At 38.8% G+C, this 27,660-nt stretch overlaps 1 protein-coding gene across 3 annotated transcripts in view; it reads left to right on the top strand.

The window, feature by feature from the left end:
• Positions 1-27,660, top strand: part of tw (Protein O-mannosyl-transferase 2) — a 213,547-nt gene that overhangs the window by 183,272 nt on the left and 2,615 nt on the right. For all 3 annotated transcript variants that reach the window (XM_067139237.2, XM_067139238.2, XM_068225826.1), the window contains 2 exons: positions 4,665-4,805; positions 24,054-24,165. In XM_067139237.2, the coding sequence (XP_066995338.2) occupies positions 4,665-4,805; positions 24,054-24,165 (253 nt within the window). The remainder of the gene's footprint in view (positions 1-4,664; positions 4,806-24,053; positions 24,166-27,660) is intronic.

The raw sequence follows: 27,660 nt of genomic DNA, 5'->3' as shown, positions 1-27,660 counted from the left end.
GGTGAAAGTGTCCCAGGACTTGAAACAGGATATATCCTAGCTATTTTTTTTTTTTCTTGTGAGAATGTGGAAGAAATATTTTAATACATATTTACAAAACTTGACCTGGTTACTTAACCTTGTATGTCACACAGTGCTTAACAGGAGTGCTGCAATTATGTGCATCAGTTTTGTTAACTAAGGAAGGTATTTTCCACAACTGTTTGTTTGAAATAGGTTTTAAATATTTGACCTCATATTTCACTCACTTTGCAGAAGGAAGCACTTTCGTGCTAGCTATTTTTTACTACACTGTAGCTGATGAGTCATGTGGTACAACACCTCTCAGTATTACTTTATGTTACAAAAAAATAAGGAGAAGATGGAGACTGCTATTGCAATAATCTGAATTTAAAAGGGCTTCTCAGAGGAGAAATATTTTCTCCAAAACTTACCTGAGACACCCCCCCATGTCTGGTCTGCAAGCCTTTGCTTTGCTCATCCAACCACAGGAGGGAGTCAGCTAGCCTTGACCAATCACAATGCTCTATGGAGTTAAGTGCGGCCAGTATTCGGGAGATAGTAGGTTCGAACCCCACTGTCGGTAGCCCTGAAAGTGATTTTCCGTGATTTCCCATTTTCACACCAGGCAAATGCTGGGGCTGTCCCTTAATTAAGGCCATGGCCGCTTCCTTCCCACTCCTAGCCCTTTCCTATCCCATTGTCGCCATAAGACCTATCTGTGTCGGTGTGACGTAAAGCAACTAGCAAAAAAGTAGCTCTATGGAGTACATTCATACACGATACACTAGGTAGTTTGGCTTCAAGAAACTTCTCAAAGCACTGCGTCACAGAGAAGGAATCTTCTTGAAGAAGGTTAATGCATAATAACACTGGCTGACAAACAGCCGAGGGAACAGGGATCCCCGTCATTTATGCTGTGCAACACTCTAAATTGAATACACATTCTGCAATAATAATCCTTTTACTAATAATTTTAATGAGCAAGGTGGCTACATGGTTTTGGGACACGTAGCGGTGAGCTTGCATTTGCGAGATGATGGGTTTGAATCCCACTGTGGGCAGCCCTGAAGATGGTCTTCTTCCTTCACACAAGGCAATTGTTGGGGCTGTATGTTAATTAAGGCCACAGTTGCTTACTTGTCAATCCTAGCCCTGTCCTATCCCATAGTCACCATAAGACCAGTTTGTGTTGGTGCAATGTAAAAGAAAGAGCTAAAAAAGAAAATAATTTCTTAGAATAAGGAACTTCTAACTGACATGCTCAGTTGATTTTATATTGATATAGCTTTATATTTTATATTTGTCTTAATTTACATTGAAGACATGTTTATAACTTTATCTTTTGAGCCAAGTAATGAGTAGGGCTTGGAAGTTGAAGACATAAATTGCCTAAAAGAGACCTATAAAAAGGGGGGGGAATGTAAAAATGTGATCCAAATTAATTAATTTTAGTTTTAATTACATATTAATGAATATAATGTATTATTATTATAAAATTCTGGTGGTATGCAACAAACAGTGCAAAAAACTATATAAATGAAATGCTTCTTTTTTTCAGACAATAAATATTTTTTTTAGATTTACCTAATTTGAAAAAGGAATTCTGTGTTTGTTAAAAAAAGTACTTGGAGAATTTAGAATGAACAATTTTTGTCACTTAGAATGAATTCAGTGAACCCACAATGGACGTTCTGGAAAAAGAAATTGAATTTAGTATAACTAGAATCATATTTGGCTTAACCACACTAGGGTTACCTTACCTCATTTGGCATTGCGGTATATCACAATAGTCATCTCCGTCATGTTCTCAGGTTTTCAGTCAGCACTTTGTGAAACATCAAGAAACTTCTCTCTAGATCACCTGATGTTAAGGGTGCATACTTGAAGCAAGTGAGATCTTGTGGTGAAAATTCCTTTTCAAAAACACATCAAATTTTCTCCTTTCAATATTTCACTATCTTCCACTTAATACCCCTGTTTTTTTTGTTTTCTTTTTTTTCAACAACTAGTTTCATTTTCTTTGCTGACAGCTTTTCTAATTTCACCTTCAACTTCCCATTGTTTCAATTTGTTGTACATCACTCACCTTTCAGAGTATTGGTTTCATTATGGTTTTCAAAATATTTTAAGGATGTCACTTTGTTTGTCTACCCCTTTGTCCCATTTCTTGATACTGTGTCAGGGATGAGGTGGGATGAATTTAGGTGGCATGCTTTTACGGCCGGATGCACTTCCTGACAACAATTTCCATTGAGGCAAAAATGAAACGAATGATGGTGAATGAAATTGGGTGAGGAGGTAAAAGGAATCAGCTGTAGCCTATGAATTGTAACTGTCCCGGCATTTGCCTGCGAGTGAAAATGTGAAATCACAGAAACCATTCTCAGGACAGTCAACAGTGGGGTTCAAACCCATGCATCTGCTGAATGCAGAGCGTAGCTCCATCGCCATAGTGTGTTAACATGTGCGGCTACTATAGTTGGTACTTTTGGTTGTCACTAAATGAGAAAAATTACTGTTAATGTATGCCAAACTGACCTTCAACTGAGGTTTAGCCATTAACTCGTGCGACATAGCTATGGAAGCGGCATCTTCCCTGGTGAAGCTGTTAATTACAGATTTAATAATGTCAATATGATTGCATTTTTACATGCAAGTGCTTAACCAAGTACCCCACCAAGTCAGAACTGATTCTGGAGGTAGAGGTATGTCAGACGCATTTTCACAAAAATGGCATGCTCTGGACAGGGATTTCCAGAAAACTTTCTTAGTATTGGACGCTCATTTGCCAACATCCAAATGTTTCTTGTACTTCTTCACTCACTCGATTAACCAACTTTGGGTAAAATGTTTCAGATGCCTTTCCTACTTTTACCATGTATGGTGCCATGTCAGTGAGACTTGACTTACTTGACTTATTTCCTTTAATTCCAGGTGGAACATAGGGCCTCGACAAAATTTCTCCAGCTTGTTCTATCTGCCGCCAATGCTTTCACCTCCCTCCATGTCTTGTTAACTCCAGCTATCTCCTTGTCTATGGTTCTCTTTCAGGTACTCTTTGGTCTGCCTTGCCTGCAACTGCCTTGTGGATTACAACTCAATGCCTGCGTTGTGATACTTTCTTGTGGTCTTCTCAGGGTGTGCTCAATCTATCTCCATTTTCTTCTCATTAGCTGTTCCTGTGTGGGACTTTGACTTGTGGCCTCCCAAAGGTCTTTGTTTGAGATGGTCTTTGGCCACCATATTCTCATAATGTACCTCAAACACCGATTTATGAAAGTCTGTAACCTTGTGGTAATGTCTTTGGTCACTTTCCAGGTCTCACTTCCGTACAGTAACACAGATTTAACATTTGAGTTGAATATCCTTAGTTTCGTTTTCATACGAATGTGAGGGATCTCCATATTGCTCATAACTATGCAAAAGCTCCTTACGTCAGTGAGAAAAAGCAGAATATTTTCATGCTTTATTCCCTGTGGCCACAACAGAAAGAGGCTTTTGTCAAACACCTGGAAAATAGTTTGGTGATTCACTTTCTCCAGTATGCCGATTGAGAGGAGAAATATTTTCCCAGGTCTGTCCTCCTCTAATGTATAAAAAATCACATATGTAATGGAGCAACCCACTTCATAGCAGTGGTGCATGTACTCCTTTCAGAGGGTAGACTTGTCAGGAGTATTCTGATTTGTATACTGCTCCAAACACTTTTTGAAAGATTCATTGCTTATCTTTGCTAATGGGATACTTGCTCTAACTAAGGCACTGCAAAGGTCTTTGTAAAACGGAGACGACTTAGAATATTCACTACCACTTTGAACAAAAGCTGTGGTTCAGGAAGCTACTCTCAAGCGTTTCTCATGCCCAGCATCTTGTTGGACGTGGAACGACTTTTTTGCACTAACATTCACCTTGCAATATTTGCAGAAAAGAATACTTCCATCAGTAGAAACCACCTCTGCTCCAAATTCAGACACAAGCTCTCACAAAAAGGAAGTTTTACTAGGCTTCGCTTTAGGCATGTTAATGGTCTGACTTTCTTCCACAAACTGAAATTAAACAAATGCCTGAAGACAACCTCCTCGCCCCCCCACCCTCTGCTCGACATCATTGTCATGATGCAGCACCTCCTTATCTGACTTGTGATCTTTGTGCAGTTCACTGCTGTCTGGTCTTACCTGCTTCAGTCTTTCAAGAATGTTTTCCTCTCTTTTCAGAGATGGTTCAAATATACATATTTGTTTACTACAGAAATGATGTTTAAGTGGTGATGAACTGATGATGATTCAAATTGAGAATGGACGGTAAATATGTAGTCAGAAGAAGCTGTTTTGACCTAAAAGAAAGTCTTAAAAAGGAGCAATAAGTTAAAAACGCCAAAGAAGGCCCAAAAAAAAGGACAACCCATTATTTTCTAGCCTACAATGACCAAACTGAACACATGCTGTATTATGTTGGGCCTTATCTTCGGACACTCGAATAAACATTCCTTATCTTCTGAGCCCTAGTAATGAGTTATCCAGTTGGTTTGATTTAGTATGCCAGAGACGTAGTGTTTACTTTAGTTTCCTGTACTTTTTATCACAATATTAGTTTGGCTTTTTTAGGTTGGCTCTGCATCACACTCCATATAATAACTCAAAACTGATCATTTTCTGTTACAGAAGCTAGAAAGCAGTTTGCAACTGCATGCAGCTGGCTGTTTTTAGGATGGGCTCTACACTACTTGCCCTTCTGGGCAATGGGCAGAGTGTTGTACTTTCATCACTATTTTCCAGCTCTTCTGTTCAGCTCCATGCTTACAGGTAATGTGTTTAGGGCCATATAAGGATGGATGTTACAAGAATAGGTTTATGATATTTACAGATATTTGCCTCTTTCATGCACCACATTCATAGTGAAAGCTATCATTTACTGTAGAGTTTTCAGTGTCCCAGCAATACATATAAAATCTCTCTAACGTCAAGTAATTCTTTCCTGTAAATTTAAGGCATGAAAGATATTGGTAAGGATATGGGAAGGAATGAACTCTCAGTAATAAGGAGAATTGTTACATGATGATTATTATGATGACTAATGATTATTGTTTATAAATTAATTATGTAGTGTACTTGATGGATATATCTCTCTCTCAGCCTTGGCTTACCAAAATGGTTGCTGCTCAGTCAGATAACCTGCAGATGTTGGTATTCAACATGGTCAGTGTGACAACATCCTCAGTGGTAGTACTTAGCTATTCATCATCATCATCATCATCATCATCATCATCATCATCATCATCATCATCATCATCATCATCATCATCTATCCCCTTGTCCCGTTTCATCATGGATTGTGTTGTGGATCACTGATCACCATCTTTGCCTGTCTTTCCACTGTTACAAGAGAACACAACACATAGAGTTAGCCTTAACTAAACTTTAATTTTACATCAAAATTATGTTCATACAATATGTACAACACACAGCTCATGACAAGTTCACTTCATTTTTCTGTCTTCTGCTCTTTTCTTTGGCTTGACAAAGATCATTTATACTCACTTTTGACTTTCTGTCCAGTCCACCAGAGGGCAGCCTACAGCACCATTTTTCATCAAAGATGTGTTGAAGTTTTTCCCAGTATCCAGTATTCAGGAGATAGTGAGTTCGAATCCCACTGTTGGTAACCCTGAAGATGGTTTTCCGTGGTTTCCCATTTTCACACCAGGCAGTCTGTGTCGGTGCGACATAAGGCAACTTGTAAAAAAAGAGAAAGTTTGCCATTCTCTTCCGTAGGTCTTGTTCAGTTTGTTCTCTCCACCGTTTCCTGGATCTAACTCTTGGTCCTCCCCTGTGATCCCCAGTTCAAGCATCGACTTCAGGATCCTTCTTTTCCCATTATTTTCACATGCCCAAACCACCTGAGTTTCGATCATTCTACTCTTTCTCCCACTCCACGCACACCTACTGTTTCTCTTATTACTGTATTTCTTATTTGGTCCTGTCTTGTTTTGGCCGGTATATTGCTTGAGAATTTCATGTCACCTGCCTGGATTTTACTTTCCTCTGCTTTGGTCATTACCCAAGTTTCAGTTATAAACATCAAGATTGGTAGAAAGTAGTTTTGTACATGATTTCCTTGCATATTATTGGCACTTCCTTACACTATAACAGTCCTCTTATACTCTGGTAAAACCCTCCAGCTAACTGCACTCTGCTTATCTCCTGTGTCATTCTTCCCTCTTCCAATATCACGTTCCCAAGGTACTGAAATGTTCTTATTATCTCCAGTGGTTCCTCATGGACAGTTATACCATTTCTTCTATTCTTCGTTCCTCAAGAAAGAATGGCAGTTTTGCTCTTTTCCTTATTAATTTTCATTCCCCTTTCTTCAATAATTTAATTCCATATATTCACCTGTTCTTCAACATCCTTCTCACTTTCACCCAACAGCAAAATTGTCATCAGCAAATAACCCTGCTTTTAGTGTTCCTGTCCCAGTCCTCTTTTTGATTTCTTTCACTATTTCTTTCCATGATAACGAATGGGAGATGTGATTACCCACTCCTTTGTCTCAGTCCCATTCTAACATCAAATTCTTCTGACTCTACTACATTGGTCTGAACTTTACAGGTGCATTTGCTGTACCTATCTCTTATCATCTGGATCAATTTATGTGGGTCCTTTCTCTCCCCAGGGCCAACCAAATCCTATCTCTGGAAATCACAACTTTTCTTCAGATTGATGATCAGAATTTGATCTTTTTTATTTTCTCAGTATTTTTTACGCAATCTGTCATATTGCATATATCCTCTTTTGATCTTCCATTCCTAAATTAATATTGTTCCTCTTCTAGAGAGTGTTCCAATCTTTCTTCCAGAATTCTTTCAAACACTTTCATTACATGCAGAGTCAGGGTAATTCCTCTGTAGTTCCTACAATCTCTCCAATTTCCTTTCTTAAATATAGAGACAATATTTTCCCCAGTCTTCGGGATTTTCTTCTGTCCCCACGCTGCTTTCAACACCCTACTCAACTCAAACTCCCAGTAACTCTAGTTATTTCCCATTTCAAATCATCAGTGTTTCTTCTTCTCCTTCTACCAATGACGACTTCATCATCATCATCATCATCATCATGTGGCCTCCATTGAGGCCTGGCGGTGCAGGTCTTTCGAGTTGATGCCTCATAGGCAACCTGCGAGTCTGTTAGGTGTCCCTACCTATGATTAATTCTAATGCACACCCAGTACCTGAGCCAAAGTTGTTGATTCCTCATTTGCTTTGTATGGATCCTATTCCACATTCAGTAGGTTCTGAAAGTAGAGTTGAAGGGTACACAGGATTAACAATCAAAATCCATCCCAGATCGAATTTTAACTTTCACTGCCATCTTGTAGTAGAAATGAAGAACTTTCAGACTGTAAAACTTCAGTAAAATGAACAATGTCCAAGTAATTCAGGCTCAATGTTCTTGTGTACTTTGGAAGAATGATCTAAGTCACATTGTTCCTTTGGAAGGGCAATCAGAGTCTACACATTTCTTTTTCAGGCATTAATTATTTAATATTGCTTTTCATTGTTGTAAACTCAATCTTGGAATAACATTGGGTGGTGTGAATAAAAATGAGAACACTCTCTCTATTCACAAATTTAGAGTAGGCACTCACAATGAGGTGAATAAAAACTGCCGGTTGGTAGCAGTCACTCACAGCAGACCTGTGACCTTGAGCGCACACTCCAATCACTCGAGTAGCAGAGTGGGTGCTCCAGTTTTCTGGTGAATAATGATAAGGCGGGCACTCATTCCAGATACCATAAGCTTTTGCTCATGTTTCCTTGAGCTAATTCAGTAGGGTGACTTATAAACTTCGTGGAGAATCTTCTCAACCTGATTACGAAGGGTTATATAGGTCTAGTAACGAGCATGCTGAATGGTTAGGGATGAAAACTCCTGCAGCTCTGGCTCCTTAAAAAATTCATTCAGTTGTGGTTATTATGCCATGATAATAATAATTTCGTGTGGCTATTTCTAGCCGAGTGCAGCCCTTGTAAGGCAGACTCACCGATGAGGGTGGGCGGCATCTGCCATGTGTAGGTAACTGCGTGTTATTGTGGTGGAGGATAGTGTTGTGTGTGGTGTGTGAGTTGCAGGGATGTTGGGGACAGCACAAACACCCAGCCCCCGGGCCATTGGAATTAACCAATGAAGGTTAAAATCCCCGACCCGGCCGGGAATCGAACCCAGGACCCTCTGAACCGAAGGCCAGTACGCTGACCATTCAGCCAATGAGTCGGACATTATGCCATGATATAACATACAAAGTAGACAACAATTTAGGGGGGGGAATCTACAAATTATTTATAGTTAAAACCTGATAACAGTCCTCAAAGTTTAAAGTTTAATTTTCTTGAAATCTTCCAAACTGGACATTATTCCTGTGTACTCTTCATTTTCCATCTTCTCTTGATGGCAGGAGCTTCAGTGATCAGATTGCCTTCTTCTTCCATTACACTTAACTGTCATTTCTTAGGGCAGTTGCTTGTTCTTTAGGAATCCATACAGTTTCTTCTTGCCCTGTTGTGACTCCTCTTCCTGTTTCCATGCAAACTTTGTCCACCATTTGTGTTCTGGTACATCCTTTTGGTTTCATAGTACTTCTTCTCTTGTTCACTCCTATCTTAGTCCCACTCCTTGGATATTTTTCCTTTTCTCTCATTGTATCTCTTACTTTTTCATTCCACCATGGTGTTTTTTCCTTTCTTCTTTCTGTTACAATCTCTTCAGTTGTTTCGACTAATGCTTCCTTAAAATGTTTCCATTTTTCTTCCACATCTGTTATTTCTGATTTTGGCATCTTGTCTTTTATATTTTCCAAATAAACCTGATATTTTCCTTTGCCTCCAATATCCATACCTTAATTGTTCTTTCTTTAACCTCCTTTATTTCTGCCATTATCCAGTGATTGCTATCAGAAGCCTCTCCTAGCACTGTAGGGACATCTAACAGCTCCTTTCCTTTCCTTTTCTCTGTCTGAAAGTGATCTGTGAGTTACTTTAGTCTTCTTTCTCCCCAGCTATATCTTGTTATTTTCCTGAACCACACGTGTCCAACTATTGTCTCATTTCTCTTGCAAAAGTAGAATAATTTCTCACCTCTATTTTTACTTCCGTATCTATAGGGTCCAACCAGTTCTTCTACTCCATCAAATTCTGTACCTAAATGGGCATTCAGATCCCCCATAATTATGACTGGTTTGTCTTTGAAATCCTCAACTTTCATCAGGAATTCCTCTGTCTTCCTTCTGGTTACCAGTCTGAGGAACATATAACTGTATCTTGATAATTCTTTCACTCATATATGACTCATCCACTATGCTCTCTTTTAAATTGTTCTTAATCATAATTCCCACTCCATTCTGCAATTTTTTGCATCCACTCCAAAATAACTTCATTCTATTCCTCAATTCTTTCTCACCATTTCTTTTGGATTTCGCTTCTTAATTAATTTTGTGTGGCTATTTCTAGCCGAGTGCAGCCCTTGAAAGGCAGACCCTCTGATGGGGGAGGGTGGCATCTGCCATTAGCAGGGTGGTGGTCCCATCAGTGTAAGAAATGATACTGCGACCCACCAAGTAGTGTCTGTACTCCCTCCCACTAGGGGCAGCTGCGAGAGGCATGAAAGTACACCGTGGATCCACATCAAGGCTGTGCTATTTCCCACATGCAGCGTGTTGCGCTTCCACCCCTGCGGATACTATACGAAATGGGCGACCACGGGAGAACACCAAAAAGGGGAAGAAAGTTGAAACAGTAAAGTATGCCACTGTTAACATCATAATCCTGAATGGGAAAACAGAAAAATTAGTAGTATGGAAAGGAAGGATGTAGATATTCTTGGTCTTTCAGAAGTGAAATGTCTGACTTGTTGCCTGAATGGTCAGCGTACTGGCCTTCGGTTCAGAGGGTCTCGGGTTTGATTCCCGGCCGGGTTGGGGATTTTAACCTTCACTGGTTAATTCCAGTGGCCTGGGGGCTGGGTGTTTGTGCTGTCCCCAACGTCCCTGCAACTCACACACCACACATAACACTATCCTCCACCACAATAACACGCAGTTACCTACACATGGCATGATAGAGTCACCACTCCCAAAAGCATCTTATAGCTGCTTTCCAAACATGGAGTACAGATGCCTCTCACAGCTGCCCCTAGTGGGAGGGAGTACAGACACTACTTGGTGAGTTGCAGTATCATTTCTTACACTGAGGGGACCACCACCCCATGTGCTAATTCTACCAGTTCTCTTGACCAAATCCATTGCCTCTTGTATTGGACAGCTCCTCAGTCGATCTCAAGAGGCTGAGTTAACCCTGTTTGAGTTCTCAATTCAGGATTCAAATCATTGGATGAGCCAGAAATCTAACCTGATACTTCTGGGTATGAGCTAGAAATGTTACCTCTACACCCCAGGGTGTGCACATAAATGCAGAACCGTATAAAACTCACAACTGTTTATTTCCATTATAAATGAAATGCAGTTGGATAAAAAATGAAATGCAAGCAGTATTTATGAACATGTGATTTCTTTTGTAGTAATAATGGTCGCTATTTCAAGTTACTGATTCCTCATTATGAGCAGTTCAGTGCAGACATTTGCATGATGTTCCTTGCAATATGTGCAACATCATCATTGCTGTACATTGTTGTCATATTTCTTTCAACAGAGCAGATGTAATGAACAGCCCTCTTGCTGGTACTATCTGATGTTTTGTGTTGATGAGTCATCACTGAAGATTCACTCTATCCTTCTTCATAGATGTCAGTGAAACCTTCATGCTTCAGGTCTCTTCATCATCCATAGCTTTATGAGTTATTTTCTTAGCAAATTACAGTTTCCTTGGCACTTATAATTTTGGTGGTAGATAACTCATGATTCTGCATACTTACAATTATTCATTCATTTCACAGAGCACACATAGGGACAATCACCTGGTTTCCTGAGTATATCTACACATCTGTTTGTAAACATCCAGTTCATATTAAGTTGCACTGTAATCTGCTATTATGTGCAGTTCCCGACTAGTGTCACTGATTGTTCGTAATAACTACCTTATTTGACTTTGCTTTGAAAGTAACTATAATTTTAAAATTTCTATTTTCATCATCAAGCCATAGGTAGATGTATTATTTCACATTACTATTATCAATTATAGTTCTGGTGGTATATCTGGTTCATTGGTATGAAGAGTACCAATTAAAGTTAGTTTATCCTTCAGTAGATTATCTGCAAGCTTTACTGAAGTAAACCAGTAGTCTACTATGGCATTTCTATGTGATCTCTGCAGAGTCTTGAGACATGTGCATTTGCCTAGGTAAGGCACAGTATCAATCATGTCCTGGTTTATGTGTCACTTGCCATTACTATTTTGATTTCACCATTGTAGTTGAGCTTACTCAAGATATACAGGAAAAAGAGTTGCTCATCCACTTTAACAAATATATCTGCTTTATTATCACACAGCAAGATTCTGTGGAAGGCTGTTATTTCTACACAAGTTTGGTCCTATGTATTCATTAGCAACTTGTAATTTGACCTTTCTCTATCAAGGTATTTATTTGTGTGGCACTACAACCATAATGGGCCTTAACCTACCAAGTGACCACTATTTAGTTCAAAGGCCAGGAGATTAAGAGGTGATGTGTAGTCAGCGTGACAAATCTTATTGGCTGTTATTCTTGGCTCTCTAAACCAGGTCTGCTATCTCACCATCGGATAACTCAGTTGCAATCAAGCAGGCTGAGTGGACCTTGAAAGAGACCTCAGATCCAGGTAAAAATCCCTGACCTGGCTGGGAATTGAACCTGGGGCCTCCAGATAAGAGACAGGCATGCTACTCATAGACCATAAATCTAAGGAAATGAAACCAGAGTAATCTTCACTTCTTTGGCATGACGAGTAGGGGTCTGAACGAAATTAATTAGGTTTCTACTTGGTGTGCAACATATTGTTCGACTGGCAAGTTCTGCAGACCAGTATTGGTTGTTCTTTCCTTTTGGGAACTTTCCAGGGGCTATCACAATGTTTATATTTCTCAATAAGGAAGAAATAGCTCTGTTCTTTTCACTTTTGTAGAGGTTTCAGTTTCAAGACTGTGCTCTAGCACAGAAGAGTTCTTGCAACTGCTTGGGCTTAATCAGTATTCTGTGTTGGTATACTGTCAGTCGGCTGGTTGGTCACATCAGTCACCACTGATCAGCAATTAGGGCAGTTGCCCAGATGGCAGATTCCATATCAGTTGTTTACCTAGTCTTTTATTAAATTGTTTCAAAGAAGTTTAAAATTTATCAAAGATCTCCCTTGGTAAATTAATCCAATCACTAACTCCTCTATCTATAAACAAACATTTGCCCCAATTTGTCGCTTTGAATTCCAAATTTATCTTCATATTGTGATCTTTCCTACTTTTAAAACCACCACTCAGCCACTTTTGTTTACCAGTGTTATTCCACTCCATTTCTCCAGTGACAGCTCAGAACATACTGCATAGTTGAGCATCTTGTCTCCGTATGCCCAAGTCTTCCTTGCCCCAAGTTTGCAACATTTTTGTAACAATACTCTTTTATTGGAAATCACCCAGAACAAATTGTGCAGTTTTTCTTTAGATTTTTTCCAGTTCTTGGATCAAGTAATCCTAGTGAGGGGTCCCGTACACTAGAACTATACTCTAATTGTGGTCCTACCAGCGGCTTAGATGCCCTCTCCTTTACATCCTTACTATAACCCCTAACTTCACCAGTTGTGTCCATCAGCATTATTTCATCAGTCTCTGCATTATCATCTTCTTCATAAGAATTAGAATCATTGCAATAACCAGTTTGTTTTTAAAAAAAATCATTGCCATAAAGCTTTCTGTGATATTCAGATCATCTCGTTACAGAATTTGTATAATGAAATTATGTTAAGTCACAATTCATTTACTCATGAGTAAGTGGTTGGCATGTTTTATCATTGTACGTATCTTTTTTTATTCAGAATGGTACTGAAATTTGCCCTTGTTAGATTAAGCATACATTGTTACATATATATTTATTGTAGGCTGTTATGCCTTGCAGCAATCAGTCTGTAAGCCTCTGTGGATTAACTAAACATAACCACAATCCTATATTTGCAAGTAGCTTTGGGGCCTCATCCTAATTCCCGCAACTGTCATATCTGTCCACATAATTTGTTCACTTCAGTGCTTAACAGAAACTACTTATGTGCATTCGCTTTCCTAATGAACAATCCCACTCTACACTCTGATCTCTCTTCTAGCACTTCTTATCGACACCTTATCTCTCCCTTGTTTTTTTTTGCCATACCCAAAAATCATTAACTCCTAACACATTCAGATGTATCCTTTTTGATAACATACTCAATTCTACTCTCTTTCTTAAACAAGCCCCATTGACATTGATTGCACCTTAACAAATTCTCTTCTGTTTGCCCAATTGTTTCTAAGGGGTCCCTGGCCTGTCATATGGAAGTGCAATTTGATCACTCCTATAGGTCCAGGGCTTGCTAAACACATTTTGTGTGTGCTCGATACATTTCTGTGAAGTAGGGTAGCCTTACTCATGGACACTGTAAGAATTTTCACTTTCATGGTTTAGGGACCTCTGGTGGATTAAGTAGTCGTAGCCACCTAAGCACAAGAAGGCCCATGATTCAGAATACGTCCAGGATGTCGTATAGCAACTGGTATCCCAGATCTCAGGACCACTTTATGGGCCACTTAGCCGTGGTTCAGGGATCACGAACTAGTATGTGACTACAGGAACCCACACTATGAAACATACATTTTTGAAAAGCTTCATAAAATGCAAGATATATCAATTAGTGTGAAATAAAGCGATTTACTATAACACATTCAGCACTACCATATTTTAACATGGACCCTGGCAGTGAACTGGGTCTTTTCCCAGAATTTTAATACGTTATTACACAACACGGAAACATAGTATATACCTGATTTTTATATCATATGAAGGTGTCAGTCATCCCAAATTGATGATGTTTATCAGGAAGTACATATCTAAAGTAATTTAATTATACTAGTCTTATGAAAAACATAAAAAATATACAGGAAAAAATTTCTACATTCAAGCACAATCACTCAGTCACTACTGATCTGCATTTAGGGCAGTTGCCCAGTTGGCAGATTCTCTGTCTGTTGTTTTCATAGCCTTTTGTTAAATGATTGCAAAGAAATTGGAAATTTAATGAACATCTCCCTTGGTAAGTTATTCCAATCCCCATCTCTCCTTCCTATAAACTAATATTTGCCCCAATTTCTCCTCTTGAATTTCAACGGTATCTTAATATTGTGATCTTTCCTACTTTTAAAGACAAAACTCAAATTTATCCAACTACTAACGTCATTTCACACCATCTCTGCATTGACAGCTCGGAACATACGCAACAGTAAGCTAGTGACCGATAGACCTTCTTAAACAACAAAAGGGACTAATCACCTCGCAGCCAACATAAGGGGGTTCAACCTGATTTTTTTCTGCTTATTTCACATTAAAAGATTAGTTGAATTTGCCACTTGAAGCTCATGATAACAGATTGTCAACACACGATAATAACGGTCAAAGACAACGTGAGGAAGTCCCTTGTGCTCACACCATTTCAGGCGACATTTTTATCTATCTTCACAACATTCGCTTTTCAACCAACCCAGCATGTGATTTCCACATACCTGACTGTTTTAATCTGTGAAATGAGATCATAGATCGTAAATCCATACCAGCCCATTCTTATTGGAAAAACCTGTTCCTAATTATAAGCATTCGAATGGCACCATGTGAAGATTGTCATGATCTCGAACATTATACGAATAATTACTCACAGTGACTCACTGCAACAATTCCATTTCACTCACCTCATATGTATCTCAGCAATTTTATAGTTACCACTTGTTTTTAATAGACTCAATATAGGCTTATTGACTGGTTTTAAATTGTTAAAATTAGTTTTTATCAATGTAATATTAGACCTTATGGAATATTTTGTATTATATGAATAGGGTAGAGGGCCCTGACCTATCTTTGGTTTAGGTCCTTTTCTAGCTGATGATGCTTACTAAGTATAAGTGAAACATATCCTAGTTCTAACATCTGTATAATGGTTATACCTTAAATATAAGGATTGCTATGTATTGGAAAGGTGGGTTAATTAATGTTGTAACTTCTATATTCTGAAATCCAGTATGGTTTATAATGAGATTTATAACTTGCAACATACCAAACTTTGTAACATTTTTGTTACACCACTCTTTCGTCGGAAATCACCCAGAACAAATCGAGCTGCTTTTCTTTGGATTTTTTCCAGTTATTGAATCAAGTAATCCTGGTGATGGTCCCATACAGTTTAACCATACTCTAGTTGGGGTCTTACCAGAGACTTATATGCCCTCTCCTTTACATCCTTACTACAACCCCTGAATACCATCATAACCATGTGCAGATATCTGTACCCTTTATTTACAATCCCATTTATGTAATTACCCCAATGAAGATCTTTCCTTATATTAACACCAAAAACCTTACAATGATGCCTTTGCAGGCAGGACCTAGTGTTTACAGTGCACTATGTCTTCTGGTATGGGCTATATCAAATTTGTTACTTTCATTGACCTGTCTCATCCTTGGCTTTGACAATATGAAAGTGACTGAGGTATGAGTGATGCTAGTAATACCATTGCTTATGCAGCCATTCCCTGTTATGAATGGTGTGAAAATATCGCTCATAGGGTCGGTTGGTGCATGCATTTCAGTGGGCTTGGCAGACTGATATGTAATAGCAGCAGCTGACTCGGTGAGGAAAGCAACGGGAAACTACCTCACTCCTCAGTTCCCTAGTACGCCTCTTCAGTGATGCCTAGGCTATTTATGACAGCTGTTGGCGGAGCTGCAGAGGATTAAACCAGCCTTCGGGCTGAATACCCAACATACATACACTTACAATGATTCCCAAAAGGAACTTTCACCCCATCAATGCATAATTAAATCTGAGAGGACTTTTCCTGTTGTGAAGCTCACAGCCCGACTTTTAACTCCGTTTATCATCATACCCTTGCCTACTGTCCATCTCAATACATTATTGAGGTCATTTTTCAGTTGTCATCTGCAAAAAGCCTCATATCTGATTCCACTTCTTTATTCATATCTAAGAAAACATAAAGGTCCAACAATACTGCCTTGAGGAATTCACCCCTCTTAATTATTACAGGGTCAGATAAAGCTTCGCCTACTCTAATTCTCGGAGTTCTGTTTTCTAGAACTATAGCTACCCATTCAGTCACTCTTTTGTCTAATCCAATTGCACTCATTTTCGCCAGTATTCCCCCATAATAATAATAATTTCTTGTGGCTATTTCTAGCCGAGTGCAGCCCTTGTAAGGCAGACCCTCCAATGAGGGTGGGCGGCATCTGCTATGTGTAGGTAACTGCATGTTATTGTGGTGGAGGATAGTGTTGTGTGTGGTGTGTGAGTTGCAAGGATGTTGGGGACAGTACAGACACCCACCCCCTGGCCGTTGGAATTAACCAATGAAGGTTAAAATCCCAAACTCGGCCGGGAATCGAGCCCGGGACCCTCTGAACCGAAGGCCAGTACGCTGATCATTCAGCCAACGAGTCGGAAACAGTACTCTCCCATGATCTACCCTATCAAATGCCTTAGATAGATCAATCACAATACAGTCCATTTGACCTCCTGAATCCAAGATATCTGCTATATCTTGCTGGAATCCTACAAGTTGAGCTTCTTTTTTTCTTGTTTAACATCGCACTAACACATCAAAGGTTTTCGGCGACGGAAGGGTGGGAGATTGGGAAGGTAGCGGCCATGGCCTTCATTAAGTTACAGCCCCAGCATCCTACCTTTTCCCTTCCATCTACTTCCACACTTCACAGCAACAGTTCCCTGTTCCCCATCTTCTCTCTGTTGTTCTACCTGCAGTGACTCATACAAATTTCTCACAGGCACCTGTCCTGAATTCTGATCCTGAATAGAGCCCTTAATGTACAATTTTCTTCCCCTTAAAACATTAGACCACCTGTCTTCTACCATTCCCCAGTTTCCTTCCCATCCCTCTTTTATACCTACTGTATCCTGTACATTGTTTGAGAGAGGCCTACCCTCTTTCCTGTCCTCTGAGAGAATTCAAATTATCTCCCTCAAACTCTACAACTTCTCCATCATACTCCTAGATGCCTGTCCACACTCAGAGTTCCTACACTTGCACTCCTTATTCATTCTTTACAGAATAATGAAAAGAAAGGACAAGTAAAATAACATATTCTGTGTACAGAAAAAAAATGAAAGAAATAGATATTGTCTAGGATAGTACACAAAGATCACATGACAATAAGGTAATTAATATACTACTACACTTTTTTTTTTGCTAGGGGCTTTACGTCGCACCGACACAGATAGGTCTTATGGCGACGATGGGATAGGAAAGGCCTAGGAGTTGGAAGGAAGTGGCCATGGCCTTAATTAAGGTACAGCCCCAGCATTTGCCTGGTGTGAAAATGGGAAACCACGGAAAACCATCTTCAGGGCTGCCGATAGTGGGACTCGAACCTACTATCTCCTGGATGCAAGCTCACAGCCGAGCTACTACTACACTAGAATACTACTTAGTTGTACTATATTTTTATTCACCGGGCGAGTTGGCCGTGCGGTTAGGGGCGCACAGCTGTGAGCTCGCATTATGGAGATAGTGGGTTTGAATCCCACTGTCGGCAGCCCTGAAGATGGTTCTCCGTGGTTTCCCATTTTCACACCATGCAAATGCTGGGGCTGTACCTTAATTAAGGCCACGGCTGCTTCCTTCCCATTCCTAGGCCTTTCCTGTCCCATCATCGCTGTAAGACCTATCTGTGTCGGTGTGACGTAAAGCAAATAGCAAAAAAAAATTTGTTTGTTCTACAATGCCCTAACAGGTTGAAAACTGCTGTTAATTACTGAATACCGATAGGAACACACAAGAATTACACAATTCTAAACTGCAGTTAAGCCTATCCTAATTATAAAAACAGAATTCTAGAAAAAGAGTTTCTAGAGATACTCCTGCTACACAAATATTTCACAATAATAGAATAAGCATGCTAATTTCTAATAAGATACTACAATTCACTACAATAATTATTAAACTACATTCAGACATATCCTAATTACAAAAGATTATTACTAAGCACAAACAGAAATGAAAATTGTAATTAAAGTTTGAGATTCACAAGAACTACTCAAGGATTACCAACAAAGTTAAATGTGTAGACAGATTATTATTAGTACTATTTTATCCTACTGTGCTCTAATAGAAATGAAAACTGCCGTTTGATTAATGCTGAAGTACCGCGCGAGTTCACCGTGTGGTTAGGGGCACACAGCTGTGAGCTTGCATTCGGGAGATAGTGGGTTCGAGCCCCAATGTCAGCAGCCCTGAAGATGGTTTTCCGTGGTTTCCCATTTTCACATCAGGCAAATGTCCCATCAAGCTGTACGTTAAATAAGGCCACGGCCGCTTCCTTCCCACTCCTAGGCCTTTCTTATCCCATCGTCGCCATAAGACCTATCTTTGTTGGTGCGACGTAAAACAAATTGTAAAAAGAAATTTAATGCTGAAGTATCGAAAGGATTACGGTACGCTAAGATACACACGGATATAGCAGGCAAGATACTATCTAATATACCGTATCTACACTACAATCCAAGGTGGTGTTAGAGAAGAATGCTGGAGGTGAGATGGATAGATCAAATCATGAATGAAGAGATGATGAATCGAATTGGTGAGAGGAGATCAATTTGGCTAAATTTGATGAGAAGAAGAGATAGATTGATAGGACACATCTTACGACACCCAGGACTTGTTCAGTTTGTTTTTGAAGGTAGTGTAGTAGTTAAGAACGGTAGGGGTAGACCAAGGTATGAATATGACAAGCAGATTACAGCAGATGTAGGATGCAATAGTTACGTAGAAATGAAAAAGGTTAGCACAGGGTAGGGGGCATGGAGCGCTGCATCAAAGCAGTCTATGGACTGATGACTCAAACAACAACTCACTACAATTCTCAACTGAAATGTGGTTATGTGAATATTACAGCTGGTGGATTACTATTATTTTCCCTACTCCGCAAGATGGAGAATAAACGTGTCCTTAAATGCTGAAAAATAAGAGGTTATATACAATAATTCCTCAAAAACTTCTGTCAAAACTATGCTGGGGATTTGAATGGCAATTATTGGGATATAGGAATTTGATTATTATTAGCTAACCACTCTTAAATACTGAAAGATCGAGGGTGCGAAGTATAAATTATGGACACTTGAACTACCTACTCAGAACTACAAAGGATCGGAATACAGGAATCAGAAGATTTTTATTTATATTTTCTCCACTACACTATACCCTTTATTTACGACTGTAGTCAGCAATGCAATATCTGAATACTAAGAGCGGGCTTATGACCTTCGATGTTAGGCCCCTTTAAACAACAAGCATCATCATCATCATCATCATCATCATCAATACTAAGAGTCGACAATAATCGATAACAATACGACGACTCTTAAGTATTTCACCAGTGAAATAGTGTATATTCTGTTAAATCTTTTCTTTAAACAAAATTTACAACAGTATCGTGTTATTTAAAGACATTATTACCTTTGTGATGTCCGACTCGATGGCTGATCGGTCAGCATACTGGCCTTCGGTTCAGAGGGTCCCGGGTTCGATTCCCGGCCGGGTCGGGGATTTTAACCTTAATTGGTTAATTCCAGTGGCACGGGGGCTGGGTGTATGTGTTGTCTTCATCATCATTTCATCCTCATCACGACGCATAGGTCACCTACGGGAGTCAAATAGAAAGACCTGCACCTGGCGAGCCGAACCCGTCCTGGGATATCCCGGCACTAAAAGCCATACAACATTTCATTTTCGTACCTTTGTGATAGGTGGAACAGTTGAACTGCTATTTGAAATACCCTGTCTAATGCCTGCACTAATATAACAGCTGCAGAAGTTACAACTCTTTTTAATATCCCGTCTTTGTAAGTATTCTATCAACAAACCTACTGATATTTAAATGAAAATGAAAATCCACAGCCTGTTTCCAGTCATTCGACAGGATCAGGAATGGAATGAATGAAGCCCCCATCTAGCAGCGAGGATACGAATTGTGCTGGCTGCCGAAGCTTGCCACACTCCTCAGGGGCAATAATTAATGAATGACAGATAAAATGAAATGATATTGGAGAGTGTTGCTGGAATGAAATATGACAGGGAAAACCAGAGTACCCAGAGATAAACCTGTCCCACCTCCACTTTGTCCAGCACAAATCTTACATGGAGTGACCGGGATTTGAACCACGGAACCCTGCAGTGAGAGGCCGGCGTGCTGCCGCTTGAGCCATGGAGGCTCATCGATATTTAAATGGGAATAATAAAAAAAGAGATATTTCTTCTTTCACGCAATCCTTACCTACAACTTGTAGCACAGACATCATCACGTACTTGCTCTAGGGAGCCAGTGTTACTTATTCTGCTCTGGACAGCTGTCAGTCACGTAACAAGAGAGCAGCGGACAGGCGGGTTGCACACCGTGGCGGTACTGTACTTGCCGCTCGGAAATGTTACCATATGAACAACAGCAATGAAATACATACCGGTACATAAATAAATCATCTCTGAGGAATTATCAAACATTATAATATAGAGTTGAATAGGATAATATGAAATGTACGTACATCGTCAAATGTGTTATTTTAAAGATTTTCTAGTAATGCTATGCTTTCCTGGCCTTCATATTTATCATACTTGTTGGAATGACATAAGGAACAACGGCGCTGCAGATTAAATTTTTAATGTCATTCAATATTTTATTACATATTAAACATTTTGTGTGTTATTTTCTTGAAGTAGGTATCAAATAGGCCTACTCTTCTTCCCAAGAAGATTTGAAACTTGTTGGCGTCGATGACCTAGGCTGTGCTGAACTCTCTTCCATAGATCATTTACCAACTAGGCTTGAACATCGAGTGGTGTGAGGATAAAGGCGGGAATACACTACTGTCACCTCACGTGAGTTCACGCGTATCGTGTTGCAGTCTAACCTGTCCAGAAAGATGTGCTATACCTTTGCGCCACTGACCTTCAGTGCATACTACGTCATGCACTTCCCCTACTTCTTCCCCTACTTGCTCGCTAGGCTGCTCTCGTTCCTCAAGAGTGGGGAGCAAACTGGCTTTAAAGGTATGGTCAAATGTTCCACCTTTACAATATTAAAAGTTTTATTATTTAATTATTATTAATTATTAATTATTATTAATCATCTCAGGTGTACAGTTTTTTAATTTCACTTTTAACAGTATTCAAGTGTTATACTCAGAACATTCCAGCACATTCTTTACCATTTTAACTGACGCATTCAGCGGTCCGAATTATTTTAATGTGCTTTTTTGTCCTTGTCCTTTGTGCTTGATCTTAAAACTTTTCGGCTGATGATGTCTACAAGATAGATGAAACATGTTCCTTTATATTTAAAAAAATGTTATTTTAAATAGTAAAACTTTTAGTATTGTAAAGGTGGAACATTTGACCATACCTTTAAATTATACGTACGACAATACGGGCTTTATAATGAAATTCATTTTATGCAATGAGCAAACTGGCTCCGAAGGCATTTCACTCTCGATTGATGATGCCTGATCTAGCAAGCGCCTACAAAACTACTCAGTGTAAAAATGTAAATGAATACCACTAATCTCAATTACTACAAACACTAAACCCCAATATTTGTGGAACTAAATGTATCACACACAGAATTAGCTAAATTTCTACAAGAATTGACTACTTTATCGCTAAGATAATACAGAGCTCTTGGAACAGCCAACCACTCGCTAGTGCATCCGGCTGTAAAACTGGGGTTAATGGACGTATAGCACTGACATCATAACGTGTATGTTGATAGATGTTGACAAAACATGCTGCCTGAATTCTAAAGTGTTACTTTTTTTTTTTTAATTTCGTGTGGCTATTTCTAGCCGATTGCAGCCCTTGTAAGGCAGACCCTCCGATGAGGGTGGGCGGCATCTGCCATGCGTAGGTAACTGCGTGTTATTGTGGTGTAGGGTAGTGTTATGTGTGGTGTGTGAGTTGCAGGGATGTTGGGAACAGCACAAACACCCAGCCCCCGAGCCATTGGAATTAACCAATGAAGGTTAAAATCCCCAACCCGGCCGGGAATCGAACCCGGGACCCTCTGAACCGAAGGCCAGTATGTTGACCATTCAGCCAACGAGTCGGACTAGAGTGTTACTGAAAAGTATATTATCTTGCACAGGGTTTAGAACTGCTGACAAGTGTGTACTTGCGGCAGTCATCTTACTATGGTACATATCCTTACAGAGTACATGGACCTGGCCGATCTGCGCCGTAGTCTAAAATTTCTCCCTTATCCTACGAGCTGACGAGCAGTCAGCAGACCTCGTCATCCATTTTATGAGGGATAGTGGCCTGTGTTACGTGTATAGTATTTTTTATTAGTTTTTATTTTATTATTACCTATGTTTTATTCTTTTGACTTTGTTGTAGTTTGCATTTGTGTATTTTAATGCTTTTTTAAATGTTTTTTAACATTAATTTAATGATATATATGACTGCACTTCAAGGCAATGCCTTATTCCACCATAATCTGTATTTTCTATCCTTTTATTAGAAAATATGGTATTGCAAATTAGATTCACTGATTATTTTAAATTTGTAATCATTTTTCCTCATCATTCATTTTAAATTCTAGTCAGTGGATACATTTTAAACTTTTAATTATTATGTCATTTCGTTCCACCCCGTACCATAAGGAGCTGATGACCTAGATGTTAGGCCTCTTTAAACAACAAGCATCATCATCGTCATTAGAACTGCTGACTAAATGTGACAAAACGTGTAGCATGGAGTGCCAGTACCTTGGTATGTTACATAAAACAAAGCATCTAAACCAAACAAATTCTATACGTCTGTTAGTGTAAATGTTTCAGTAAAGAAGAAACCAACGAATATTTGAGATTGGCTTTTTCCTCCCACCACTGCAACACTGCACTTTGCAAAATGCATTATTTATGCCCTGCTTTGCTACGATGATCTCATTTGAGGCATCAACGGATACAACAATCACGTTGCAAGTGACTAATCTCATGTTTTATTCTGTATTGAAATCTGTTAATTTACAATAACAAAGTTTTATAATGATCCACCTGTTCAATACTTATTAATATGTATGTAATATATGTAATATATTTTAAATGGAACAACATTATAATGTATTGAACAGGTGGATCATAATAAAACTTTGTTATTGTACAACAATCACGTTCCGTATGTGAAGAACTAAGACTAAACTAAGTACCACATATGATTTAACAACACAAACAAATCATGAACATCGCTAATACCACCAAACATGCCCTCTATTCATGACATAATTGATACAGCATGTATAGCACAGAAGCTTTAAGACATAAATCACTGGTTTGCTGGGTAATCTTGAATAATCTTGAATAAGAGCTGAATACACTGCCACAATGTGTATCTTTTATATATTATATAATACTGCATTAGTAATAGATGCACGGTAAAACTCAGCAGCATAGTCGCTTGTTGACATGTATTTACGGAATGGAGAAGGCCCTTGGTTGACTACAGTACTTACGTATATAACACAAACAGCATTCAGCTCCGCTTAGCTGTAGGTCCGCATAGACCTACTAGCTGCTGCTCGCTGCACAATGCAAGGAGAAAGCTCTTGAGATCTCTCAACACCTTTCATGATTGACAAGTCATAGCTGGAGTCTCAACAAATCTTGATACCTTCTCAAACTGCTAATCACTATTTAGCATCTCTTTGGTATGTACTATATGTACTTAACATGGCCTATTAGCTGAAATCGTTTTTGAGGTACAATACTGTTTGACTTCATAGAATTCTCTAAACAGATTGACTCCTTACTTACATGTTTCTTTGCAGGTGTTATTTTGAATTATCTTCTGGAAAGCCTCACGAGCCTCCTGTTTGAAAGTCTGGCAAGCACTGTGTATCACTGGCTCATTGGTGTTATTTTTGCTGGTCTTGTTTTCAGGTATGTAATATCTGTATATTATATTATGCAGAAAGTTCAAAGCATTGTGCAGTAATTACTGACTCTGTGTATCTTTACATTTTGGCCCATTGGTTTTTGAGAGAAAAGTTGTATTTCTGACTTTTTTTAAATGGAGTGGTGTGTGGAATCTGCCACACATATGTGTAAAAACATTAATTGGGGAGTGAGAGAGAGAGATATGTTAATCAGTGGTTCAGAAGTGTTTTGCAACATATTCATGGAAAGATTAAAGTCGTTCTTTACTATGAGCAACTCTTGCGTAAATTTGGTGATTTCATAACTAAGTATAACAATTTGCGCTTTACTGCTGATACAGCTTGGTTAGCGAGCAGTCAGGAGTTGTTATTTAAACTCATTCAATTAACTGAAAAGGAAAGCCAAGAACTTGGTTTAGAACTGAATACATCAAAAACGAAAATAATGATAGTGGAAGGTAGAATAACAGCCGTCCAGAAATAGAGTGGATGGATTGATTTGAAGTTGTCAATGCGTACCTTTATCTTGAAACTCTGATAACAAATTCTGGGTCATTAGGAGAAGAGAGATAACAAAGATGCAATCTGGCTAAGGTGGCAATGAAAAAATTAACATGACTGTGGAAGTACCAACAGATTTCCAAGAAACTGAAAATAAGACTGCTAAACTGTCTAACAGTTCCCATGTTAATATGATTCATGGACATTAAGAAAGAAAGAAGGAGATGATTAAGATCAGTGCAACCGAAATGTTTTGCTGGAGTGGAATGTTGAGAATTCCATGGACCAATAACCACACAAGTAACTCCATCCTAAAAGAGGAAAGGAAAATCTCAGGCCAGGTTCGGCTCCATCAACTGAAGTACTTTGGCCATTAGAGGGGAGGACAAGAAAATATGGAGAAATTGATCATTCAAGGCAAAATTGAGGGACAGAAGCCACAGGGAAGAGTCCCAACTAGCTGGATTAGTCATATTACCAGCATATGTGGTAGAACAATGCATGGTCTAATAAAGCAAGTCAGTGATGGGGAATCATTGAGAAAAATTATCTATAATATCACAATGACCACTATACATCCTACAGGAGATCAGGATTGAAAAAAGAGAGAGAGATTTCTAAGTAGATGGAATTTTAACATTACTCTAAAGAAATGCTAAAATTAAGGGAAGAAGGTAAAAGAAACTTCGATGAATAGTTTTTCTGGCAAATATAAAAATAGTCTCATTTCAAGCAGATGTGTATTAAATGACATCTGGAGAAACTATCCAAAACATTTGAACAGAAGAGGAAACTTTGATGAATACATTTTTGTTTCATAAATATATTTTATTTCATTTCAAGCAGATGTGCATTTGAAGACATGTGGAAAAATGATTCCAAAAGATTTGGACAGAAGAGGCTAGAACTTGCAAATAGAAAATTTGTTGTGTTTCCCTAAGATAATACAACACCACAAGACTTGGAAATCTTTGATCATCTCCATAATCTTTCACAAGTTTTGTTGGGATGTCTTACAGTTTCAATATACATGCTGCATATTGCTGTATCCAAATTCCACATTTTTTAAATGTCTGCAGATTTCTGGGATAATTTGTCATCTGTCAATTTCAGTTTTAACTAGATGGAATTTTAACATTCCTGTAAATAAGGCTTGCTTAAAATGCTTACAATGTTCTTTTTAAGCTCCAAATGAGGGCTGATGCCGACAGGGAATTGTACATAGATGAAAGAAACGAAACAAATAGTTGCTGAATCCAAAAAGAAGTCATGGGAGGATTTTGGTAATAACCTGGAAAGGCTAGGTCAAGCAGCAGGGAAACCTTTCTGGACAGTAATAAAGAATCTCATGAAGGGAGGGAAAAAGGAAATGAACAGTGTTTTGGGTCATTCAGGTGAACTCATACACTGGACAGGCAGAGGGAATATTTCGAAAATCTTCTCAACGTAAAAGGAAATCTTCATGGTGGTGTCATAAACAACGGAGCTCATGAGGAGGAGGAAAATGATGTTGGTGAAATTACGCTTGAGGAAGTGGAAAGAATGGTAAATAAACTCCATTGTCGTAAAGCAGCAGGAATAGATGAAATTAGACCTGAAATGGTGAAGTATAGTGGGAAGGCAAGGATGAAATGGCTTCATAGAATAATATTAGCATGGAGAGTTGGCAAGGTACCTTTAGATTGGACAAAAGCAGTAATTGCACCTATCTATAAGCAAGGGAACAGGAAGGATTGCAACAACTATCGAGGTATCTCGTTGATAAATGTACCAGGCAAAGTATTCACTGGCATCTTGGAAGGGAGGGTGCGATCAGTCGTTGAGAGAAAGTTGGATGAAAACCAGTGTGGTCTCAGACCACAGAGAGGTTGTCAGGATCAGATTTTCAGTATGCGCCAGGTAACTGAAAAATGCTACGAGAGGAATAGACAGTTGTGTTTTTTCGTAGACCTAGAGAAAGCATATGACAGGGTACCGAGGGAAAAGATATTCGTCGGACTACGGGATTAAGGGTAATTAATGGTAATTATTAAAATCAATCAAAAGCATTTATGTTGACAATTGGGTTGCAGTGAGAATTGATGGTAGAATGAATTCTTGGTTCAAGGTACTTACAGGGGTTAGACAAGGCTGTAATCTTTCACCTTTGTTGTTCGTTGTGGACGAGACTAATGGCGATGTCTGCTTCCAGAATTTGAGATGTCTGCTTAACTGCTTAAATGAGGCTTATTTAACATGTGTGAATAGCACAAACATTTTCAATGCGGTATTGTATATGAAAATAGAAATAAAAACGAGATACATAAATTAAGAGATATATTCACAACGCGTAAATCTCTATTGAGAATGTCATTCCCTGTAAACTGTTTCTATACTACTATCAAACAGGGAATGCGGCTGGGCGAGGGTCACAGACAGAGAGAGAGAGAGAGAGAGAGAAAGGGGATGGCGGGGGGGATTAGGATCGACCAGACTCTCAACCCATTAGTCACCTAGTGGACTTCAGTTGATCAAACCTTGATTTATTTTATACGACATTTTATCTTTAAATACACAACATAAAAAGAAAAATTATACCAGACAATCTATAATTTAGACATTTTTGCCTATATTATTTTGCATTTCTTTAAAATATGAATTATTATACATTCTGAGTTGCTTTTTAGATTATTTGGTATCATTTTTCTTGTAGTGGTGTGTGGAACTGCTATATATTCACTATTTTAAGATAAAATTATAAGAAGTTGAACATTTCTCTTCCTCATCCTATCCCAAACTTTATGTAACTTAACAAAGGTCTTTAAATGGCAAAGCTCTCATTACTGGAAAAATGGAGGTTATTGGGGTTTAACCAGCGGAAGAGAAGGGATGAGGCAAGAAATTCAACAGAATTGAATGTCAGTTTGGTGATACAAAGCTGCAACAGGTAGATGATTTCAAGTATTTAGCATGTGTTATGTTGGTGGAATGAAGATAAATTCAGTTGTGAATATAAGTA

Source organism: Anabrus simplex, chromosome 2, assembly GCF_040414725.1.
Source record: "Anabrus simplex isolate iqAnaSimp1 chromosome 2, ASM4041472v1, whole genome shotgun sequence".
Classification (NCBI taxonomy): Eukaryota; Metazoa; Arthropoda; class Insecta; order Orthoptera; family Tettigoniidae; genus Anabrus; species Anabrus simplex.
This window is presented reverse-complemented; position numbering and strand designations above follow the sequence as displayed.